This window comes from Elgaria multicarinata, chromosome 2 (assembly GCF_023053635.1).
Source record: "Elgaria multicarinata webbii isolate HBS135686 ecotype San Diego chromosome 2, rElgMul1.1.pri, whole genome shotgun sequence".
Taxonomy (NCBI): Eukaryota; Metazoa; Chordata; class Lepidosauria; order Squamata; family Anguidae; genus Elgaria; species Elgaria multicarinata.
In genome coordinates this window covers 141,446,769-141,462,411 of record NC_086172.1, presented here as the reverse complement: position 1 = coordinate 141,462,411, position 15,643 = coordinate 141,446,769, and the positions used below count along the sequence as shown (strand labels likewise).

The 15,643-nt window shown below is 42.3% G+C and overlaps 1 protein-coding gene across 3 annotated transcripts in view; it reads right to left on the bottom strand.

Annotated features, from left to right (window-relative positions):
- AKAP6 (A-kinase anchoring protein 6) overlaps positions 1–15,643 on the bottom strand; it is a 314,138-nt gene that overhangs the window by 18,424 nt on the left and 280,071 nt on the right. For all 3 annotated transcript variants that reach the window (XM_063117789.1, XM_063117791.1, XM_063117790.1), the window contains one exon: positions 13,765–13,980. In XM_063117789.1, coding sequence (XP_062973859.1) covers positions 13,765–13,980 — 216 coding nt within the window. The remainder of the gene's footprint in view (positions 1–13,764; positions 13,981–15,643) is intronic.

Here is a 15,643-nt window from a genome sequence, read left to right as displayed (position 1 = left end):
TTGCATTCAAATGTGTCCGCCTGCCAGAATTCTGTGGCACGGGAGCTGTCTTGGTATACCCCGTGGTGGGGCTGCGTTGGTTATATGATGCAGCCACCAACTCGCAGCCACCATGGGGCTTTCCCCCAAAACTGCGCTTTTAAAAAGTCGCAGACTTACCGCAACTTTTTCCTTTGCTGCGAGGTCACCACCATCTTTCCTCCATCTGTTGGTGGTAACCTCACTTAGGGGATAGGCTGGGGGCATTCCGGGGGTGGATCGCAGCCACATATAGGTCACGGGAAGGCTGGGCAGAGGGCAGGGTGTGGGCTCATAAACACTTCACTGAATAACAGCTCCTCTAGGGTTATTTTAATTTCATTTTATTTTGCTCCATTTCCTTCCCCTTTCCCCCAATCAGCCCTTGTTTAAAGAGCTCCTTTAAAGCTCCTGTCCACAGGCAACCATGAGCTCCTTCCTTCCCTATTGTGCTTGCCCCAGGCCCCTGCCAAAAGCCCGGCCTTGGGGATTTAACGTTCCCACCCTGCAGCTGTGATGCCACCGGGGGGGGGGGTTGAGGGAACAAGAGGCCCAAGCGGTGCCATGAAGACAAGTCCAGGGTGATGAAATCTATCCATCTATCCTTTTGGATCCTAGTCCATGCTTTAAAAGCTCTTTGCAGATGTCAAAGTGGAAGAAAGGAACTTTCACAAACTTTTCCTAAGGAAGCAACTAGGATGTTCTGTTTAAAATGTTAGTCACTTTGAAAAGAAATTTAAAGAGTGTTTTAATTTTTTTTTACAAATTGGGTTGGTTGTATCTATTTAAATAAGTACTATATCTCAAGCACTGTTAACACGCCAACTTCAAAAAAGAAATATTACAGAAAACAGTGGTTACTTTCTGTTATATCACATTTTAAACCAATTTAAGTGACAATCACTGGCTTACATGTCAAATTGTATAGGTAGAGGGGATTTATTTGTGCTGATAACATCTGGCAACACGGCACATTTTATTGGAAGTTGCTTTAGCTGCGCTATGGTTTGCTTTTCATCTGTCAAGGGGTTACATGACAGGTGTGTGTGTGTGTGTGTGTGTGTGTGTGTGTGTGTGTTTATGTGTACAGACTTGAATGTCATTTTGGTCTCAACGTTACTTCAAGTACAATATATGCATTTTTTCCCTCCTTCATGAAAGCTCCCACCATTATTCATGCTAACAAAAAATAAAGCAAGGTATCTTCCCCTTCATCTCAATATGGTGTGTGTGTGTGTATCTATAGTTATTATTATTATTATTATTATTATTATTATTATTATTATTTATTAATATAGCACCATCAATGTACATGGTGCTGTACAGAGTAAAACAATAAAATAGCAAAACCCTGCCGCATAGGCTTACATGCATGTTTTTGTATGTGTGTGTGTGTGTGTGTGTATTATATACACATACAAAATGAGTGACCAAACAGAGAGAGGTTTAATACTGTTTAGTCAACCATTTTGGCTTCTGCCTTCCTCAGTGACATAGTTGGGATTTCATTAAATTCTGGAAGCCAATTTGACCATTTCAAGAATGCTCAAGATGGAAGACTTCAGCCGATACAAGAGAGGTTTTTTTTTTCTTAAAAAAAACTAGCAATGATGTATTATTTTTCAAATTAAAGAAGCAATTGTAAGGTCCAAGGGAGACCATCAAGGTACTGTTGGATGTTATGGACCCCCTCTTCACAGGCGCTCTTGGAGTCCTCCTTGTGGCAAGGAGGAAAGGTCTCCTGCTGTTGCTGTTGCTGCTCTGCCATCTTGAGGGGACAAAAAGGGGCATGTTGGGGGGAGGGTTTGGATCCATTGGAGCTGGCACAGTATTTTTCCTCCCCTTGAAAGCAATGGGAAGAAAACTTTTAAAAAGGAAAGACCAGTGCCAAAAAAGGGGGATGGGGAAACAAAGGGAAAAGACCCTTCCTTTCTACACTGCCCAGCATGAGCCATGCAGGGCTTAGGAAACAGTGGCCGTTTCTACACCAGCCTTTCCCCCCCGGGCTCATCTCTGTGCATCCAAATGACACATAGGGGATCCTGGGAGCAGGCAGGGACAATCCCTCCATTTGCCTGGGATAATCCTTTGGTGTAGAAAGGGCCAGTGGCTCCTCTGCCCTGGATTCTCCTCCCCTGCCTCCACGGGATAGTTCTGCCAGTTTTGATATAAGCTCAAGCAACTTATGTCAAAAGATTTTAATTCTGATGGCCACAGCCTCTCTGACTAGGAGATGTTTCCTATATGGCCCCCATCAAATTTGGGGATATTAGAAGAACACCAATAGCATTAATAGCCTTAAATATGCATATAAAACACACATATAAAATATCTCTAGCACAGCAATCCTATACCCATTTATCTGGGCATAATCCCCATTGAGCTAAATAGACAAGTGTAGGATCACACTGTTGAACAAATGTGTAGCATTTACCATGGCCTGTTATTTTCCCCTTGCTTCAACAAACACTCTTGCATCGCTAGAAAACTCACTTCGAAGCATTGTGCCTCTTAATGCCCATAACAAGACTATTCATTTATACTACAGAGGAACTCTGAGGCGAACTGTAAACTTGTTATAGTGAAAAGTTTGTTAACTTACAAATGTGCAAAGTATTTTAGTTCAGAAATCAAGATCTTTGCTACTAGAACTATCTGGCCTTCATGATAAAATCAACACCAGTGCCTAATCCAGCTCTTAAAATATATTTATGCATGATTACTTGTGCCAGAATGCAAAAGGGGGTTATACATTTGAAAGCTCATCTTATTCAAAGCAATGCACCCTGTACTCTTACTTCATTTATTGATTAAGATTTATACCCTGTCTTTCAGGGCACGCTGCCCTCACAAACTGGTTGTGCACCTATATGTGCATTCTGATGTGCATTTGAATGCATACCCAATTGACACCTGTGGTTTTGGATCCAGCAAGTAATAAATACAAAGAAGCCTGCTTACATAAACAGGGCTAGTATATCCTGCTTTAGCCACTATCATGGGGTCTTCTCTTTTTTCATTTTCCATGTTACGTTAATTAGTTTGCAACCCTGATGGCAAAGCCATGTTGTTTGTATCTCTGTACAACTCCTTGTTTGTTTCAGCCACTTGTGTCAGTAAAAGCTGCCTGCAGTTGAAAACAAACACCCTGCCTTCCATTTTGCAATTGCCCTAAGTGTACAGGCACTCTAAGTGTAGAACTGCAAAACGTTGGGGTTTGGAGCTGACACTATTGCAGGAAGAAAACCAACGAGCATTGTGAGCTTGTGCTTGAGTACATACCACTGCTTGCATACAAGTGATTTCGGTCATAAAAAAATGGTCTCCAAAAGGCACAGTAGTTTTAATAATAGCAGTGGTGATGCTATTATTAAATGCTATAATTACAGTAAAAACAGAGTTATAGATCAGAGGGAGATGGGTTTCAATGGGTCTACAGCAGCCTTCTTAAACCTGGTGTGCTCCAGATATGTCAGACTATATAAGTCCCATCATCCTCAGATGCTAGCTTGAGATTGTAGAAGTTGCAGTCCAACAAATTTGGAAGACACCAGGTTGGGAAAGGATGGTGTACAGCAACTCAGGCACTGGAAACCACTAGCAACTGGGAGACAGATATTGATATTAACGGCACTGTTCTCATTTTCCATTGTCTAATTGAACAGGAGAAATGTGCTAAATGTGAAGCGCTTTTGTCCGATCTGGGGATTCATTCATGGATTCCAATTCCATGATAAATTAAAGTTTGCCCCTCTTTGCCAAAAATGATGTTTTGGGGGCTTGAATCGCACAAATCCAGGATTTTTCTACACTGCTGAGCAATCCAACTGCATAGGCAATGACTCCATAAACTTTAGGAACTCATTTATTATGTTGCTAGATCAGACACTGCATTTATTCACACAGTGCATCTATAAAACTGAGCTTTCATTAGAGCCGTGGGGAGGCCCAAGTCTTTTTCTCTTCACTTGAGAAGGTGAAGCTCAAGAAGATAATTAAGCATGAAACAATGAGGAGGCTTGCTGGGTAAGCAGTAGTGTGAAAACAGTTACTCCTCACAAAAGAGGGGAAATTAGCTGGATGGATAAAAGAGGAAGTGTCAGACTGGAAGACTGAAAGGAGCACTGCCAGCATAAGCAGAGAGCTCCATGCATCATTAATGCCACTTTTTTAACACTTAAACTCCACAGCTGTCCAAATCCAAATGCATTCAAATGCCACGCATTAAGAGAAATGAATTATGCCGTGTTGAAACGATTTCCCTTAAATTCCCCGTGTTCATCTTTTACGTGTTGTAGCGAACAGCCCACTGCCGAACGTAGCAGGCTTTCGGTGCAGCATCCTTGTTTACAGAGTCAGCGCAAACAGAAGAGATTCAGTGTCCTCGTTATATTATAACAAGCCCATCGTTTTTATATTGTAAATAAATATTTCCAGGGACAGAAAGTTCGGTTTGATTCGGTTGTTTTTCACACAGCACAGTTTCGTTTGTGATATGCACGTTTCCTTTCAAAACTTCCTTCTCCAGAACAGTGTTCCCTGAAGCAGCCACAATTTTTTTTTTTTTGGCAAAGGTTCAGGTGCATGCAGTGCCAAAAGAAATAGAATAAACAAACACTGCTTAATGCAGCTGGCTAGGCAATTTACATATTACTGCACACCAAACATGGAGAGCTGAATATGGATTAGGGCTCCTGTGATGACACAAATGCTGTATAGATAGAGAAAATGAAAATTCTACATACCCCGCAATTTACCTTTCTCATGAGTGACATTTTAATGTGACTTATATAGAGAAATGCATAGGTGTATTGGGTAATACATTAAAACCTATATGAGAAATATATCACATCACAGATGTGTGTAAATCTATCTGTCTGTCATCCATAAACACACAAATATAAACAACTGTATTCAATCCCTGTGCTTTTTTGTTTCTCCACAGGCAAATTCTACTGTGTTAAAATGTTAAAAAAAAAAAATCTAAAATGAAAAACATATTTTAACATGTTTTGGCACATTATTTAAGAGTATGTATTAACTTGATGCAAACCTATCTAGGTGCTAAAATGTCCTGTTATAATAAGCACCAAAGGTCATAAGGAACCACATATTTGTATTGATAACTGCTGATTTCAGCAGCAGGGTCTTCATATCAAAGTATCCTGACATGCTCCAATTTTGTGTTTGTTTGTTTATGCTTAAACACACTGTGAACATACCCCCTGGCACAGATTAATCAAAACTTTGCCCATGAAGTTATCCCATTGAGATCAATAGAACTAACTCCAAAGCAAGTGTGTGGGAAAATAGCAAAATTCAGAATTGGAGACAGAAATAGAAATACACCACCTATGGACTTTTATGCAGGGTCTGAAACCTAATTGAGGCTGAAATCTTTGACACACTTACCAGAGAATAAGTCCCATTGAACTAAATAGACATGCAGAGAATTCTGCTGTTATTTTTTTACAGCATTAACAAAAAATACTCAAGTAAAGAGTAGACTCCAAAAAGAACAGGGAACTCAAAATGAATGCACTGAAGGCCCATTTATTGACTACTCAGTGCCAGAATGGCAGGGTAACTTCATCATCAACTCTTTTTTCTTAAAATACTTTATTTTTAATTTGGATCCATTTTGTATTCATCCTAATCTAAAAAGCCACATCCAGTGTTGTTTTCCCCATTCAAATTGGATCTAAGAGTGAGGAGTAGATCAGTTGAATAATTCAGCATTTTAAATCAAAATGATATTCAGAGTAATTGGTAAATTTTGATATGTTTTTGGGGCTCCTTGCCAACTGGTGTATTTAGATATTATTTGACCCCAACTTACACACTATAGAAACTAACAATGTGAACAAAAAGGCAGGAGCCTAGAAATAAATGTACATAGCCATGACCTTCTTGCCAGGACAAGGATTTTGGCATTAAAGCTCAAACGCTGGTGGCAGTCTTCCCACCAGAATCTTGAGAATCTGACCCACTAAAATGATAAAATGATCATCCCCACTAAGATTCTGTTGCAGAGGCCCCACAAAAACAACTGAAAGAAACTAAAACATTTCGTAGATCCAGAATAAGAGAAAAAATGATTTCTACTTGGCGCTTAATTGCAGAGTAAGCAAAAGAAGAAAAAAGGGCTTTAAGGGTAGAAAACCCTCTGCATTGCTACTTGTAATGATAGCTATATGCTAATTCCAGGATCAGAATCAGTATGCTTGTGAATGCCAGTTGCTGGGGAATAACAGTGGGAAAGGTCCTTTTCACTGAAGTCCTGCTTGTGAGCTTCCCAGAGGCATCTGATCACCCACTATGTGGAACAGGATACTGGAGCATTTTCATTTATTTATAATATTTATTATATTTGTATTCTGCATTTTTTCCTTTTGCAAGGAGGCCAAGGTGGTGCGCACACAATCCTCCTCCCCATTTCATGCTTGCAACAACCCTGTGCAGTAGGTTAGGTTGAGAGTCTGTGACTGGCCGAAAGTCACCCAGTGAGTCCCATGGCCGAGTAGGGACTAGAACCCAAATCTCCAGTCTAACACTCCAAACCATTACATTGGCTTGATCCAGCACAGGTATTCTTATGTTCTTATTTATTTAGGATTAGGGGGGCAGGGAGTAAAGGCACAGTCCTCCTACTGCAGACACCACTAGAGATGACCTTGGACAGAACTAAGCACTTGCCGCACGGGGAGAAGAGGGAGGGAGTTCCAGGGCCCCCTGCACTTTGTTTCAATCCTCCTAATAATCAAACAGAGTGGACCTTCTGGAAATACAACACTGCGTGTGCAACCATCTTTTGCAGTTCCTATTTTCTGCATCGAAGCAAACGTGCCATGAATAAATAACTTTCAGAATATAAACACATATGGCACGATAGTTCTAAAACACTACTTCCCAAGTAGATTCACTGAAGTCATAGCTATTATTGATAAAATGCAACTGCTTACACAACTTTCTTATGTAAACAAAGGGACCTGTGGAAGGCTTAGATCAAGTCTTTGGTACTACTGGAACGTAAGGGGGCAAGTAATTTATACAGGATGCTGACTGGGGAGGGCATCAACAGTTGGCATGGTTGACACCTCCTGAGGACTGACATTCTGGCAGGGAGGGGGGGCTGGACTTGCCTCTCCTCTTCACCATTCCAACCTCCTTGTTCACCTGCCTCTCATTCTGTCTCAGTTAGTGGTGAGAAGGAGGACAATAGATGACACTGCTTACTTGCTCACTGGCTCTCCGTCTGTTAAGAAAGTAGGTAATAGCACTGATGAGAAAGAGGATGAGCAATTGCAGCTAGTGACAATGGTGGTGAGAACGGAGACTCATCAAGGGAGGGAGCCCATTGAGAGGGTCATGCCTAAGGGTCCTCAAAAGCTTGGAGCCGGCCCTAAAGCTGACTGTCTTCCTTTCCTCGTTCTCATGCCAGTTTACAGAAAGAGGTCTTTATATAGTGAATTCTTATGCTGCTTCTTTCCCCATTAGTTCTCGCACTTCAAAATAATTATTTAGTTTGCAATTAGGCCATTTCAGACGCCAAATGCTCTTAGTACTAAGAGGCGACGTGTAGCAGAACGACAAAGTGATAACTAGTGCATTTGCCTCTTCAATAGGTGATTTTTCAAAATGTGTAATGAGCATCATTCCATTGATATATGTTTTTAAAGAAGTGCACCAATGGGAAAGGCAAAGAACAGGGACACTTAAGTTAGGACGAACTTTATGAAGGACTGTTTTCTTTTCCCTAAACTGTCAGAGAAACACAAAAGAAGAAGTGGATGAGGATATCAGCTTAGCGGCAATGCAGCATTTTAGCACATTTTTGTTTTTCAGGTTTGCTTTCATTCATTATAAAGAATCTGGGATTTTTTCCCAACCTTCTCTCAAATGGTACTTTCAACAGCTTCTTTGACTCCTAAGAATAAGCATCCAAGAAAAAGGCTTCTGGAAAGAGAACGCTTGGTGGAGTTTTTTTTTTTTTTAAAGTAAGCTGTCTCACCACTGCAGATTTTTCCAAGTTCTTACAACTCTAATTAAAATGTGGTAATTGGTTATGTTACCTCAATTACCATGATGCATGGACATTGATGCAGAGCGACACCAATTGAATCCCTTGGGTGTTATACCCTAAGGCCATCCCATTTATAGTGGCCTTATTATTTTCAATTATGTGGCTGGATGTACAGCATACTTTCAAAGCCAATGCACATGGGAATTGTGCTGGACACATAGTACAGTGTACTTACAGACGCGTTCAGCAGTAGAGAAAAATTTGCATGATGGAAAGGAAGCACCTTTTGAAAACATTTTTTAAAAAATAAAGTCAGGAATACTACAACGAACCAGTAGCATATTCGAATTGGGCACCCCAAAACTGAACAATATTGGCTCAAAATTTCTATCCCTCCTTTAGTAGGACTAACAGCTTCTAAGCTGTGTCAGAAAATGGGGATAAAAGAATAGTAGCTTTCTACACATGACAGATTTCAAGGCTAGGACAGTGAAATCACTAGTAATGAATAGAAAATAATATATTCCCTCTTTTGGAAGAGTTGTTTTGCCTAACTTCCTGTAGCAGTGTTAATTCTGCTAATTTTGCAACCCTTCTTAAAAGGAAGACAGCAAGAATACAGGAACCTTGATACTGAGAATAGCGTAAGAATAGAGATATGGGACTAGGCCGTTTTCATTTTCCCCTCAGAGTCTATTGCTTAGCAGTGGATGCTGGTGGCTCCGATGTCAGTGGTGTATTGAATCTGCTTTGGATTTCAGTCAGAACCAGTAAGAACTCTAAAGGACCTGTTCAAGCTTCACCCCTTTAGAGTTCTGAATGGTTCTAACTGAAACCCAGAGTGGATTCACTGCCCCACCAACAGCTGTCACTTAGTGTTGTATAATAAACTCTATTTACATGGGAAAATACTATGCTCATTTGCTCAGAAGTAAGTCCCACTGGGTTGAATGGAGCTTACTCCCTGGAAAGTGTCCATAGAACCATATCCTTAGTGCATTATGTAAAACCAGTCAGCAAGACAGTTAGGAATGATCTGAACAGTGACAAGGAAGAAGAAAGTTTTGGTAAATGGATAAAAGTAGGTTACTAAATCGGTACATTGAGAACTAGATTGAGTTCTTGAGGAAAAGAATGACAAAAAAGTGGGTTGTTGTAGTCAAGGGTACATTTCATCAGCTCTGGCTAGTTTACTAAGACTTCCATTCCTGGATAAGAATGAGCTGGCCATGGCAATTCATGCTTCTGTTACATCCAGACTGGACTACTGCAACAAGTATGAGATGGCGCCTTTGAAAACAGTTTGGAAACTTCAACTGGTATGGAATATAGCTGTTCGTAGCTGGAAAATTAATCTGACTTCTTGGAAAATATAATATCAAAGCTATAATGGCTATATTGGTTCCCAGACCCAATGAAAAGTATCATTGAATCATAGAATAGTAGAAGGAGCCTATAAGGCCATTGAGTCCAACCCCCTGCTCAATGCAGGAATCCACCTTAAAGCATACCTGACAGCTGGCTGTCCAGCTGCCTCTTGAATGTCTCTAGTGTGGGAGAGCCCACCACCTCCCTAGGTAATTGGTTTCATTGTCGTACTGTTCTAACAGTCAGGAAGTTTTTCCTGATGTCCAGTTGGAATCTGGCTTCATGTAACTTGAGCCCATTATTCCGTGTCCTGCACTCTGGGAGGATCAAGAACAGATCCTGGCCCTCTTCTGTGTGACAACCTTTCAAGTACTTGAAGAGTGCTATCAGGTTTCCCCTCAATCTTCTTTAAAGTACTGGTGTTGTTCTTTAAAGCCCTAAATAATATATATATCTTGAAGGAATGCCTTCTCCCATTTGAGACTAATCCCATATAAAAACCTTTGTCAATGGTATGTCTGCTCTATCTGCAGTGGATGGCAAGAAAGGCACCTAGATCCTCCATTTTATCAAGGAATGCGTGGATATGAGCAATTATCACCTGCTAGACCCCTTGTCCCAAAAGGGAAGATTCACAGCCTGTCAATAATTCCCCAAATCACTTAGTTCCACAGCTGCCTGTGGAACTAAGAATGGTCTTACAGCTGCCTGCTTCAGGTGGTTGAGACCCTTCCCCCATAGTACATTCACTATCTCCTGGAGTCACTCTGCTAAGGCTAGACTGAGGGCCTTGCTAGACCCAGCCGGATAAGCCGGCATGGAGGCGGTGCGACGGCGCGCTAACTTTAGCGCGTGCCGCCCAAGCTCCTAGACGGCCGACGCACAGGGACTATGGAAGCCCTGCAGTGTCGGCCATTTTTGTTGTTGTTGTTAAAGGGGCCACGTGCGGCCCGAAGACTCCGGAGAAGGTAAGGGGTTTTTTTACTTAAGCCCCCACCCTTTTTTTAATTAAGCCCCCTGCCCACTCTTTCCCCTCCCTCCCTCCCCGTCCCCGTCTCCCGTGTCGCCCTCCGCCATCCCCCTCCGTCTCCCGTGTTGCCCTCCGCCATCCCCCTCCGTCTCCCGTGCCGCCCTCCGCCATCCCCCTCCGTCTCCCGTGTCGCCCTCCGCCCACCTCCATCTCCCGTATCGCCCTCCGCCATCCCCCTGCATCTCCCGTGTCGCCCTCCGCCATCCCCCTCCGCCTCCCATGTCGCCCTCCGCCATCCCCCTCTCCTGCCGGTCCGGCCTTCCCCCCCATGTCCCCCCGGGATCCCCCCCCTGGCCCGATGGGAGCGCTGTGTCCTGTCCGTGGCTTTTCCCAGCTACTCGCAAGTAAGTGAGTAGCCGCAAAAAGCCACGGACCTTGCTAAACGTCCTCAGGCCGGGGCTGCGGAAAAGGCACGCCATAAGCGACTTCGCTTATGGCGCGCTAAGGGAGGCTTCAGTGCGCCTTGAGCCCGGATTCCCCTGTGCGTCATCTGGACGCACAGCAGGGAAACCGGGCCTCAAAGCACGCTAAGGCCTCGTCTAGCAAGGCCCATAATTAGCCAGATGGATAAGGGCTGAATATACAGGAAGTAGGTTGCACTCCTTCAAGTATTTTGCCAACATCCTCAGGCTACAACAACTGAAGTCCATCCAAGCATGAAGAACTAGACCAATCCTTGAGAATACCCATATTTGTACTGCAAATAAAGTGGTATCTATTTCAGTGAGAATGGGAATGAAATTTGCTTTGGACTCATCTATTCATTATTTACAACTTTGACCAGCAAGTAAAATCCTACCTGTACCTCTCATACCTGAGGCAATGTGACAATCCAATTGTAGGTGTCCTAGAACCCACTATTTTGAAATGACTGATCTAGGCCGGAATACAAAGTTTTCTGTCTTGTTTTACTGGAAATAAATTTTACAGCCTGTCAATCTGAATAACTCACATATCCCTTTCACTTAATTAGATGAAATAAACTTTATTCAAAAACATTTAAGGAAACACATGAACTGGATGGTGAAAGGGTGTTCAGGATTGCTCCAGTTGGCAATCTTATGAGAAATGCCATTTTGACATATGCTGACAATATGAGAAACAATCTAGCAAGGCCTTTTCTTGCACAACATCCACTTATCCAACCCTATAGCAACATTATATTGGATCAACAATCTTAACTCTTATATTCTGAGATGGAACCTGTTATTAGATATTCAGGTTGTTAGAATATTCAAGTGTCCTATGTACATTGATGGTGCTATATAAATAAATAAATAAATAATAATAATAATAATAATGAAATTATTATTATTTTATCAAAAGAGTAAATGATCAAGGGTGCAAACCTTATACACTTACTTGGCAGCAAGCCACACTGAACACAACTTCTGCGTATACATGTATGGGATTGCACTGTGAAAGTGGTACATAGTAAACCACTTTTAAAGATCTTTTGAAAAGCTACTAAAAACAAAGAAATCTCCAAGCTCTTTACAAGTAATTTCAACATATTCTTTGAGCAATAATAATAGGATGAAAAAGAAAATGTTGGTAGATATATTAAAAGAAAGAACAGAAGATGGAAGCAACTCCTGAACTTCCGTAAGACATGATCTAATCAGCCAGGCCAGCGTTTTCACTGTCAATGACTCTTGCCAACACCAAGTCAGATGCCATCAGAGAAGTAAACACATCCCATTTGTTTTCATATATTACAGTATACTGTGGACAACCTCAAATTTAAAAAAAACTCGTTTCCCAGGGATACCATTCACGTGCCAAGACTGGCACACCATCAAGTGCAGAAAGATAGGCAAAGCAGAGAAAGCAATCTTGGGATCAGCCCAAGAAATGACTACACAGGAACTGAATGAAAGGAAATGCTGTAGTATGCCAGCTTGGAATTCGGAGATGGAGAGAGAGAGAGAGAATGCAAGACAGATTAAAGTAAATTCAGTTCCAACTACAGCATTCTGATTCTAAGGACTCTTTTATCACTGGAGAATCCTGTACATACATTCATACAATGTATACATTTGTAGTGAGAGGGCTCCCCAAAACAATAAAGCCTACAATTAAAATCAAATAAGTGTACCAAGACTTCTTAACGACTGTCATTTGCTTGGCAGAAGGAAAGTTGTATTCCCTACCAGGTAAAAGAGAATTCAGTCCAGCAAACAAGTCTAGGTTACCCCAGGCAAAGTGAGAACAAAGCAGTGTGGAGCTTGTGAAGCTCTCCAGCGTCCTGACATCAAGAAAACACACAGTGCTTATACACTCCCCCTACCTCACCTCCCAATCGATTCCTATCCAAACAGAGCCACAAGACTACTTCACTCCTGCTGCAAGAGCAACACTAGCCTTTAATTAGGGCATAGCAGCTTATTTAGAGGAACTGCAGCTACACACAGCAGCAGCTTGCCTGGGAAAGAGGATAGTAGCTCTGGTTGTAGTGACAGCTTACTCCTTGTGTGTTCAGCAGCCTGCAGGGTCTTCTTACAACTGTCTCTTGCCTCTGCATCAGGCAAAAGAGAACAGTAAGTTCTAGAAGGTGAAATTAAAGTGGGAACACAACAAAAACAAAAACAGTGCAGTTGCTGATATTTTAAGTGCAATAAAACAGAAACCCTTATCATCACATGTATGCTTCTGGGTCAGCTGGACTGACTGTCTCCTCCTTCACCAGTGTCACGTAACACCAACTGCCTGTAAGAGCGAATCAGGAATGGGATGGAGGAAGGCAAAGACAACATCAGATGCCTGCTCCTAGCAATTGGCAGTGTTGTAAGTTTGGAGGTTGGACACTGGACATCCTGTGTACACTCATTTACCTGCCCGAGAGACTTTCCCGCAGTATTTTAAAAGACGCAAAGGTGTCTGTTCTTGTATTTTAGAAAACAACACATCCATCCTACGGTCTTTTATAAATAATTCAAAATAAGCCACATCAAAAGATGTGACACTTTAATGTTGTTCACATTTGTCTCCCATCTTTCCTTCAATGAGCTGAGATCAGCATTCATGGGTAGGGATTTCAGATGTCCCATTTGATCCTCATAATAAGGCCTTTGCTAGACCTACCTGTTGTTCCAGGATGGACGAGGGGAGAGCCTGCGATACAACTATTGCGGGATCTCGCCCTTGTTTACATCTCTGGAGGAGAACTGTCGCGCCTGCCTTTTTTCTTTAAATGTTTAAAGAGGAAGCAGTGCAGGATAATTTTGCACCTATCAAAATTAGCTGAAGGATATTGGAAAAATATTCCCCAAGTTGGTGGGTGGGTAAGTTGGGAGCAAAAGAATATCAGGCAGATGTCACTTACTGTATGTTTGGCCAACTTTTTCTGCAACCTAGTTTGCCACTGGACGGCTTGCATGACGATTGCTTCCCACCTTCTTTCAAGATTTACAATGATCAGCTGCATTGACTGGTGATCTGCATTCAGATTACAGGTATCTTGATCGTCAAGGAGGTGCTGGCACAAACGTAACACTGAGCCTACACCTCGTCGTCTCTGTTTAATTTCACAGCAGAGGGACTGTGGACAGAAGAAGGGTCAATGTCAATGTACTATACACTACTAAGGTATAAAATTCAGTGGTCATTTGCAGAGTGAAGTGGTTCTTTAATGAACAATATTTAAACTGGAATGCAGGTGCATTATGGTTAAAAGCAATATCTCTTTGGAGCTGTCTAAATGCTTGGAAAGCCCCGGGTTGGGTGTGTAGTGTCACGGTGTTGATTATACGATGCTGCTGCAATTGTGCACCCACCCTGGGGCTTTCCGCCAAAGCTGCGGAGAAAAAAGTAGGGGACTTACCCTGTCTTTTTTTTCCCGGAATGAGGCAAGGATGCACAAGATGACATCAAGACAGCCCCTCATCTTGCTCCAGAGTCACAGAGGAGGTGTGGCTGGGCAGTGCCTGGTGAAAGGCAACCTGTGATTGGTCGCCTTCCACCAGGAAGAGGGCAGGTGCAGCTCCAGTCCCTGGATGGCCACCCAGAAACCCCGCGCTCCCTCCTTGGTGTCGGGATTACCCGACACCACCCCAGGAGAGGGAAGCTGTGTGGTTTCCAAGGGACATGACACCAACCTGACATGGTGAAGACACCCCCTGACTCATAACTACGAGAGAATATCAAGGATATTTCTTGGCTCCTTTTTGTTTAACCCTTTAAAAGGTGAGGCCCGATTTATTCATATCCACTAGGGCTAGCCTTACTGAAGATTTCTATATTATTTCTGCAGATGACACTGACCTGCTGTCTCAGAAATTGTCCCTCAGTCCCACTAGTTTGAGGGCTCCCAATATAATTGTTCATATTGCATACAAGAAAACAAACAAGGTAGCACCCATTCAATTTTTTACTTTTGACTCTCAGGGTCAAACAGGAAGCCTCTTCCCAGATTCTGTGTGGGTAAGTTGAAGAAGTGCTGCAATGTTTCTTTGGTTGAGGACTATAATTTTGGGCAAGCAACAGCCCTGACTGGGATGGAGGAGGATAGTGGCCCAACACCCACTTCACTCCCTTCTCTTAGGATTGCTCTCTTACTAGAGAGTACATGAATACAGTGGGACTTACTTCTGAGTGAACATACAACTGCACTGTAAAAGATTATTTAATTTTCTCTGTATTGCACTCCATGTGTAGAATCCAACAATGCTCTACTTCTGGAAGCCAGCATTGCCAGTTCCAGGTGCATGCATGGCTGGCTCCACCAGTGGTGTCAATGCATGTGTGGCCCCTACCACCACAGCAATGTAGCACTTCCGGGGGCAAGCCCCCAAATGAGGCCAGCCTCATATGCACCATAATTGGCAGTGCTGGCTGCCAGCGATAGGGCATTATTGGATCCTACCTCATATAATATGTGGATAGCACTACAGCAACAGGGTCAGCAAAACCACTATTATATATACAAAACACAAGGTCAGCCTTATTAGGAATAGCCAAGGTTTACAATGCATGGTACCAACTTTTGAGTTACACATAACTCGTTCTTGGGCTGGATGATCAAGGAAAACAGAAAGGAAATAACCATACTGTATTGTGAATATTTGTAAGCTCTAATAAAGGTATGATTTCACTATTCCTGTTACTTTGTAAATACTTGTGTAATGAACAAACATAACTTCTGAACTATCCTATATGTTGGAGCACTTCTGTTTATGTTATGTTATTTTGGTTTGTCCATCGTA